Source organism: Trypanosoma cruzi, genomic scaffold (genome assembly GCF_000209065.1).
Source record: "Trypanosoma cruzi strain CL Brener 1047053516467 genomic scaffold, whole genome shotgun sequence".
Classification (NCBI taxonomy): Eukaryota; Euglenozoa; class Kinetoplastea; order Trypanosomatida; family Trypanosomatidae; genus Trypanosoma; species Trypanosoma cruzi.
This window is the reverse complement of record NW_001849501.1, coordinates 130,629-138,790: the sequence shown is the minus strand read 5'-3', so window position 1 is coordinate 138,790 and position 8,162 is coordinate 130,629. Positions and strand designations below refer to the sequence as shown.

Sequence of the window (8,162 nt, the reverse complement as noted above, 5' to 3'; positions counted from 1 at the left end):
ACGAATCAAACTCCGGTCGTGCAGGAAGTCTCAACATTTCCAACTCTTTTCTACTCGCATCCATGGGGCGCAGGTAGAGACGCTTGTTGCGGTGAATGTGGACGTACTCTGGCTGTTGTTTTTTCTCAAGCACATGGGGTGCCTTATCCCTAAACCGCCTCTTTAATTCCTCAAGGTTTTTATGTCGCAACACCGACTCATTCTCCATCAGTGATGGTGGAGGTCTCTTCAAATTATCATGAGGGCGACTAAAGGCATATGCACGGTCCATGCGCTCTGCCGCCCCTTCCGCCACGTGAATAATCTCGTCACGCTTTTCGCTACACCGCATCTCCTCGCAAATATGGGCCACACGCAACAAAATCGCAACAGCACTGGGATGCGAATGCGAACACGCCTGCGCAAACCGGGAGCATCCCTCAACGTATTGCAAAAACGTGTCCTGATCGGCCTCTGGGAGCTCCTCAAATTCCTTAATTTGCCCAGAAAGACGCATTTCGCTGAAGCATTCCAAGGCTTGAAGTAGCAGTCTCGCCTTGTCAAAGCCGCGGTTGCTATCTCTGACCTTCCAGCGAGAGGTCATAATGCCAACAATGGCGTTCAGTCGGTCTCGTGGCGGCAGATCACTCAGTCTGTTGGTCGAGAAGAGGTAAACATCATTGCTTGAATCCTGCGCGTACTCTGCAAAGCACTCGGTGGCCTCTCGCTCGTGACCCTCCTCGTGTACCAACTCGTAATTGTTTCCGCCTGTCAACCACCAGTTCCTCGCAAACCGGATGCGGTCTTTCACCAAACTTTTATGCCGGGCGGTGGGATACTGATGCAGATTCCGAAGCCCCGCCTTCTGCTCCATCAGGGCTGTGCTTGATGCCAATTTCGGCGGTTCCGTCCGCGCTGCTGTTGAGCCAACTGCGCAAACCCGAACACGATGCCACATGGTTTCACTACGTTTTATTAAAGCTAACAGCAAAACAACGCCAAAAAAAATAATAATAAATAAATCAAAAAAATGGCAAAGACGCATCCAAATAAAGGAGGCGACCACCTCCTCCTCCAAATAGAAACAAAGAGAAGGTAAAAAATAATAATAAAGGGAGCAACACGATTATAAACAAACAAACGAACACACACACAGACACCAAAACAATAAGAATAAAAACGAAACACCAACGACGACAAAAAAAAACAACACCAGAGTAAGACGCAAGCAGCAAAAGGAATTACACGCCAAGGTATCCCTGACGATGCAAAAAACTCACAGGTCAGGTTTGCCCCTTTTCACATCACGTGTAAGGGCCATCTTATGCTGCATCTTTTTGCGTGTAATCTTCTTCTTTTTGATGTACGCTGGTGCATCCTCCTGCGCTTCCTTTAGTGCTTTCAGATTCTTTTCACGCTGCTTGGAACGCGTATCATGAAATCGTTTTTCATCATATTGTGTTCGGGGGCGATGTGGCGTCGTAGTCGTCATCGCGCTCTCTTCCCTCAGGCCGCTCTTGGAAATGTGACCCGCATCAACCTTTTCGTCGCCTGAAGCCGACGAATCCGAGCCGTTCGCATCGTGGCCAGCCTCATACCCGCACACCCCTGCAATCTCCTGGGTGTCGTCAAACTCATCCTCGTACATCAATTCGGTCAACATGCGGATTTTCTCCCTCAATGCTTCATCCACCTCAAACATCTCCGCGGCACCACGGTGACTGTCAGGATGATACGTGGTGTAACCAAGATCGTTTGAAAGATCATCACCAGAAAAGGGCCTGTCGTCACCGTTGATGACATCGCATAAGTCACGGCTAATAAATAGATCCAAATTTATGCCATCAAAATTACTGTCGTAGTCGTTTGAAGTAAGCGTATGTGTGACTCTAGACGTGGGAACAGCGGTGGCGATTGCATTGACTGCAGACGCCCCCGTTTCGTCTCGACCTGATATCTCCACAGAACAGGAAGATGTGGGTTCGCTAAGTTGCGTGAGAAGATGTGGGGGTATGTTATTCATGGAGGCATCAAGAATAAAATCTTCCACGTCATTATTGTAATAACACAAGGCAGCCTTGATACCCTCCACATTAAAGTGGGGCATAACATCCAACACAATTCTCACTAATGGATCTGAAGAAGCTCTTGTTGTTGTTGTTGTTTTTGTTGTTGTTACTGCTGCTGCTGCTGTTGAAGTCGGGAATTCGGTAACATCGTCGTTGCCACCGTCACTTTTTGGAAGTGCTGCATCCCCTGTAGTTTTTTCAACGATGCCAAGAATGGCCTGCGTGATAACCCGCTCCGATGCCCCAAGTTCTTCCGCCTCATGAATAGTAATAAACTTTTCCTCCATGAGCAAATCAATATGAAACCCCTGATGTATCAACTCCAGCAGAAGTAATTCCAGGTAGCGGGAACGAGCTCCCAAGAATCCGTCCGAAAAGTCTTTACTGTCGGGCACCGCTTCGCTTAAATGAAGTAATACTTTTCCCACTTCCAATTCATCCGTACCTGCTTGTGGAGGCAAAAGCTCATGTATTATTCGTGTTAACGGTCGTCTTGTGTTGGAGAGCAACAAACTGGGAGGCCCAGGCACCTTTTGCACAATGTGACTAGTGAGGGCATCGTAGACAGGCACCACAATACGTTCCACACAGTGACATCGATCAAAGCCCGTCACCTTTTGGTATGTGCGGAACAATATAAGTATCGATGCGGTGTTGACAGCAGCATTGAGAATAGCTGAGTTCGCCTTGGAGAGCTGCTCACGACGCTTGGAGAGCGTCGTGCATGTTAAGAGAAAATGCTGAAGAAGGGGTGAGATTAAATCAACTACAACCCGTAAATATTGTAACACGCGCGTTAACGGCATGTAATCCGCAAGAAATGGGGCACAGTGCACAAGTGCCCATAACTGTTTCACATGACGGTATACCTGCTCAAAGAGTTGAACCACGTCTCCGGCTAGTCGTTGATGTCTGCCCCTCGCAACTTCCCTCACGCACTGAACGGAAAGACAAGAGGTCGCGTTGCACCAAGAGGTTGCCGTGGCCGACATGGCACACAAATACAAAGGATTAAGAAGAATAAGGGATGTAATCGTTACAGAGGCAATGGAGAAACAGTGTCGCAAGATGATCAGCGAAACAGGCATCAATAGATCGGGCGGAATAATTTCCTCAAGGTGCCTCGCCACACTTGTCAAGCTGACGCCCACAGATAAAACAGCAGACGTAGTGGTAGCTAAACGAACAATAAAAGTGATCAAGGCATGCTCGTCACTTCGCTTAAGCTGACGATGGAATGCCGAGCTGTGAGCAACATCCACAGCGGTGATGAGATTTCTCAGAACGAGCGGTAAATTCCCGTGGTTTGCAACAACCGTCCAAAAGGTGTGGTTATCCAACTCAGCTACGAGCGCCACATCACGCCATGTCTTCTCCGAGGCATCGGTGGTTCGGAAGAAAGTGCTGCAGACTGCGGCATCGGGGTCAATGAACTTCTCTTTCAGCGTCCCTGACATCAAAACCAAAAAAAAAGAATAATAATTGTTATTACTCCCTTCTCCCTTACAAGAGACTACAAATTCAAAAAAAACAAGGAGAGAACACAGAACTCAAAAAAAAGAAAAAAAAAGGAAGGAGGATGTAAAGACGTCCGCGCAGCGGAACACAAACGATTATTGTGCCGCAAGAAAGAAAACCGATGGGGATGAAGTACCACTTAAAAAAAAAAATAGCTGTGTATCTTCATCCCACAAAGGTGCAGAGCTCAGAAGGTCATGAGTTAAATGAATGAAAGAGAGTGTCCAGCTTCCTCAACGTCGTCATCCCTGTGAAGGAGCCCATTTCGCTTGTCGTTGTGAGTGACGCAAGCAGAGGATTACCGTCCAACTGTCTCCAGCTCAAAGGAACGTTATTTGGTAGCGCCTCTGTGAGCATCCCAGGGAACTCGTGTCGAATTAGTCGCGCCGCCTCACGCGTAATATCATCCAAAAGCAACACCAGTGGCAAATAACCAACATCCGAAAATGCGTGAAACTCAAGGAGCGAGACCCCAGAAATTTGGCCTCCCTCCTTCACTGCGTTGTCCATAGATTCATCTCGTGTGTGACAAACGCATACCCGCAAGAGGGGAAGTGGTGTTCCTGCTGGCGTCAAATTGCCCAGCCAAAGAGTCTCGGAAAAAATAGGAACAGATGGAACCATATACCGATGCAGACGGCTCGTTAGCATTGGGAAAAAATCTTGTGGGCAGTGATGTAACATCAATACACGTGACATCACGTTATTCTGCTGTTCATCCTTTGCCCCACATGTTGTGGCAGCGAAATGCCGCACACATTCTATTACCTCATTTGGGCATCTGTTTCTTATCAAACTAGGAACAAGATATTCCACCATCAAGCACCTTTGCGTCGGTGCACCACACGGAAGTTCCGATACCGTCTCAAAGTCATCTTCTTTATTTCTTTTCCCAGAAGAGCACATTGTTACGGGAAAATCCGGGCAATCGGCATTTGGAGTATATACCCCATTGAATTTCCCTTCCATAGTCACCGTGGAAGTTGTAGAGGTGTTCCCAGTGTTCATTGCTGCCGATAGGAAGGACCGTCGAAGAATGGCTGTGTCCGAAAGCAAAAGCAACATCGCAAATGTTTCCACCTCCTTTGTTGAGAAACAGGCCAGTTTAAGTCTGGGGGAAAGTTCCAACAGTAACCTATGAGAAAATATGCCTCGTGAAACATCATGATTAGGGTCACACTGTCCACAGCGCTCTAAGTTAACATCCTTGAGTAGATTACCATGTGCCTCCGAATGATTGTTGGCATAGCTAGCATATAAGAAAACCGTTGCTTGGGCCCGTTCAACAAGATGCGGATGGAAGCAGATACACACATCTCGTATTGGCAGAACGTCGGGATGATGGCGGATCAAAACAACCTCCCCAGCGTTTTGCAACTTCTCCAGAATCAACGTTAACTGCCTTCTACCGACCATCACGGATGAATACAACAACCTCCAAAGAATATTACGATAAGCAAAAAGGACTTTCTTCTCCGCCTTGGCACGGGTAATAAGACCCAGTAGTTTAGAGTTGGCTGCATCAATGCGCGAATTCACAGGCACTTTCATAACTGAACAAGGATGAGAGGAAGAACTGTTATCATTCGTGTCATTCCACTTGGAAGAGAGCTCATCTTCCTTCGAATTACATGTCTCTGATGGGGCAACTGCGTAGAGAGGTGAACGATGGGGACGCCAGAAAGAGTCGCTACAAGAAGCTTGATGACTTATCCTCGATGAATGGCGCGACAAGATTTCTTTCAGAGTGACATCGCAAATAAAACTCCACATTCCCGCCATTGTGGTAGGGCCTTCCCTGTTCTCAGATACACAGGACCCATCCACAGTATTTACCGCAAACAAGGAATTCAGCACAAGTGATTTCCGAAAAGACGCCAAAAAATTGTTACAAATGGACCGAACTTCCTTTAAAAGGACTTCCACAGCACCTGTGGTTTGATCGGTTAATAAATCCTTATGGGTGCCTACGAGTATAATATTTGGGCATCGCCCCCCAGGAGAGATCCGTGCGGCAATCGTTGCGAACAAATCATGAAGTAGTGTTTGATCCCCTGCGTGGACAAGGACCGTAGATGAATCCTCCTTATTTCCTTCGTTTTTCCCCATAAAGGTAAGTAGCTTTCTTGTGGCAGGGTATTTCTGTTTGATACCTGTTAGTGCAAAGGCGATTACAATGGTGTCACAGCCTGGTAATACGTGACGGGCCGTACCACCGCGAAGTGGTACAGGTCCGCTATCAACAACGCTCATCTCCAAAAATTCCTTTCGCCTTGACACGGACGACTGATAAATGTACGTTACAAAGGAACCCGAGCTTAAAGATTGAAAGTCAGAAGCGGAGCCGCAACGATCCGCCACCTTCGCGGCAGCAGAAGCAAGCGATGTACGCCCACTGCCAGCATCCCCGAGAATCCCCACACGAGCGCGTGCAACAGTTCTACTTGTGCTATTATTATCGTTATGACTACCAATGCTGCTGTTGTTGTTGTTTTTGTTGTTACTGCCGCTGCTGGGGCTTTTGCAATGGGTTATTGTGTCAATCATCGACGGTGCCGGCAAGGGCTCATCGCCCCGCCGGAAGAAATTAGAGAGCGTGGACTTCCATCTCCCACTCTCCAAGAAAGTCGTGCTAAAACTTGCGTCGTTCCGTGAACACGGCTGCTCGCTCAACGGCGTAAAGGAGGAGAAAACACGCGAAGGACCCTCCTCGTTGCGAACTTGGTGCCCCTTCGGCATCCGCCGTCAGGAATCGGAGAATCCCCCTACACCACCACCTCGCCACTACAAGCGGTGAGAAAATCACACAAATAAAAGCAAAAAAAAAAAGAGCAAAAAAAGAAATAAGCCAACAAAACAAAAGAATCGCAGAACATGTCCGTCAACTGACGGACAGAGATTGACACGACAAATTTCCGGTTGTGGATTCCTTCGCCACACGGCATCGCATCCAATAAGCAAACCACAAGCAAAAGACCCACGTGCACAAGGCCCGCACACGCAGACAAGAATAATATTTTTCCTTTTTCACCGACAACTTGATTTAATTGAGTATCATCCGCCCCAAAAGGAAAAAAAAAGGAAGAAGTTTCATAGAAATCGCCTTTGGTGGTAATAATAATCAAAATAATAAGCAACACCAAAAGAGAGAAACCCAAAAGGTTACACAGGCGCGGACGCCTACAAACCAAACAGGGACAACCACAGTACAACCAAATACGGGGGCCATGTGCCGGAGAGTGAACCCCACAGACCAAAAAAGACGGCGATACCACTTTTTCCTCCCCCTGTTATTTCCACTCCTTTGAACTTTTGAAGATAAAACGGGGGACCGCTTCCACGCCTCAACTCAATGGTATCAAACCTTATCACCAATTGGAGGATCAGCATTTATTCACAGAAAAAAGAAAACAATCATGTAAAGTAAAATGATTATTTATTTTGCGTCTTCATGAATTTGGGTTGGACTCTCCTCTTCCCCACAGTTTGGGTGCTGGGCTTTGAAGTACTCAACAAAGTCGTCAATGGCGCTTGGCCACGCATCATTGACATCGTATGTGTCATACCGAGTTAAGGACGTAAACTCCAAGAGCTGCTCCCAAAGATCTCGACTAATGGCTTCACGATGAAAGATTTCCTTGGTTGTGCAAAATGTTATCCAATCATTCATTTTGAGAAAGGTTTTGTATTCAGGAAACAGCATTTGCCACAACTCGACAGCTGTCGCTATATTCATCCCCAACTCGCCCAGACTTCTTGCCGTAGTCTCGGGTGAGCGTACCCATCCAAATATAAAACGGTAAAATTTTCTGAATTGATCCGGGTCCTTGTGTAACACCTCGTCTATTTCGTCAACGTGGGAACGCATCGCACAAAGATACGGATTAAATTCTGGCCGTAATGTATTCTTTGGTAAATTCGGGGTGATGGCGTTCGGCTTTGTCTTTTTCATCGATGTCTCTAATGCTCTCATACCCTTCATAAATTCATTCTTTTTAATACTAAGTGGTGTCTGGCATGACCAGCTCCACGCAAGACGATAAATGGAACTGTCGTCTAGTGAAACTCCAATCATTTCCGCGAGAATCTCCAACTGCGGCAGCTCCAATACGTCGATATCAAGGTTCTTCTGTCCTCCATTGCTCTTCTCTATGATGCTGCAGAAAAGAGCCTCATACACCGCGTAATTCCCATCGGGTTTAGCCACACGCATCATTGCCGTCGCTGCTTTACAGCCCACAGTTTTTATTCGAACCCTAAAAAAAAAGAAGGTGTCGTCTGCTTCTTATTTAAATTTCCTTCAGCCCCCCTTTGTTTTTTTCTTGTTGAAACTGCTTCACTCCTCTGCCGTTGCTTGGCTACCCACTGCCACCTACAGGCTTGAGACGTCCAGCAGTTACTTACCGCCGCAAAACAAATAAATATATAAATAAAGGCAAAAAGTGAAATAAATGAATACCCCATCCGCTGTAATATAAAATACATAAAAAAATAAATATGCCACTTATTTCACGGCTTCGTAAAGCGCCAACACGCGGACACGTAGGCAACGAAAATTATTTTTTGTTTATATGCATATGTGCACAACTTCCTTTT

At 46.7% G+C, this 8,162-nt stretch overlaps 4 protein-coding genes across 4 annotated transcripts, besides 7 other annotated features; all 4 read right to left on the bottom strand.

Moving 5' to 3' along the window:
* On the bottom strand, nt 1-1,024 carry Tc00.1047053507823.39 (hypothetical protein, conserved; the record flags this gene model as incomplete). Its single annotated transcript, XM_800371.1, has 1 exon — nt 1-1,024. A coding segment is annotated over one exon (1,024 nt), but the record flags the coding sequence as incomplete, so codon positions are not given.
* Nucleotides 1-8,162: a sequence feature (heterozygous, non-Esmeraldo-like haplotype).
* Nucleotides 980-1,011: a sequence feature (AT_rich).
* Nucleotides 1,056-1,189: a sequence feature (T-rich).
* Tc00.1047053507823.30 (hypothetical protein, conserved) lies at nt 1,256-3,505 on the bottom strand (the record flags this gene model as incomplete). The annotated part of the gene is made up of 1 exon (XM_800370.1): nt 1,256-3,505. The coding sequence occupies one exon, from the start codon at nt 3,503-3,505 to the stop codon at nt 1,256-1,258; it is 2,250 nt and encodes a 749-aa protein (XP_805463.1).
* Nucleotides 2,128-2,175: a microsatellite.
* On the bottom strand, nt 3,762-6,305 carry Tc00.1047053507823.20 (uncharacterized protein; the record flags this gene model as incomplete). Its single annotated transcript, XM_800369.1, has 1 exon — nt 3,762-6,305. One exon carries the CDS (start codon nt 6,303-6,305, stop codon nt 3,762-3,764), a length of 2,544 nt encoding a protein of 847 aa, XP_805462.1.
* Nucleotides 6,014-6,081: a microsatellite.
* Nucleotides 6,375-6,431: a sequence feature (T-rich).
* Tc00.1047053507823.10 (hypothetical protein, conserved) lies at nt 7,003-7,782 on the bottom strand (the record flags this gene model as incomplete). The annotated part of the gene is made up of 1 exon (XM_800368.1): nt 7,003-7,782. The coding sequence occupies one exon, from the start codon at nt 7,780-7,782 to the stop codon at nt 7,003-7,005; it is 780 nt and encodes a 259-aa protein (XP_805461.1).
* Nucleotides 8,037-8,065: a sequence feature (AT_rich).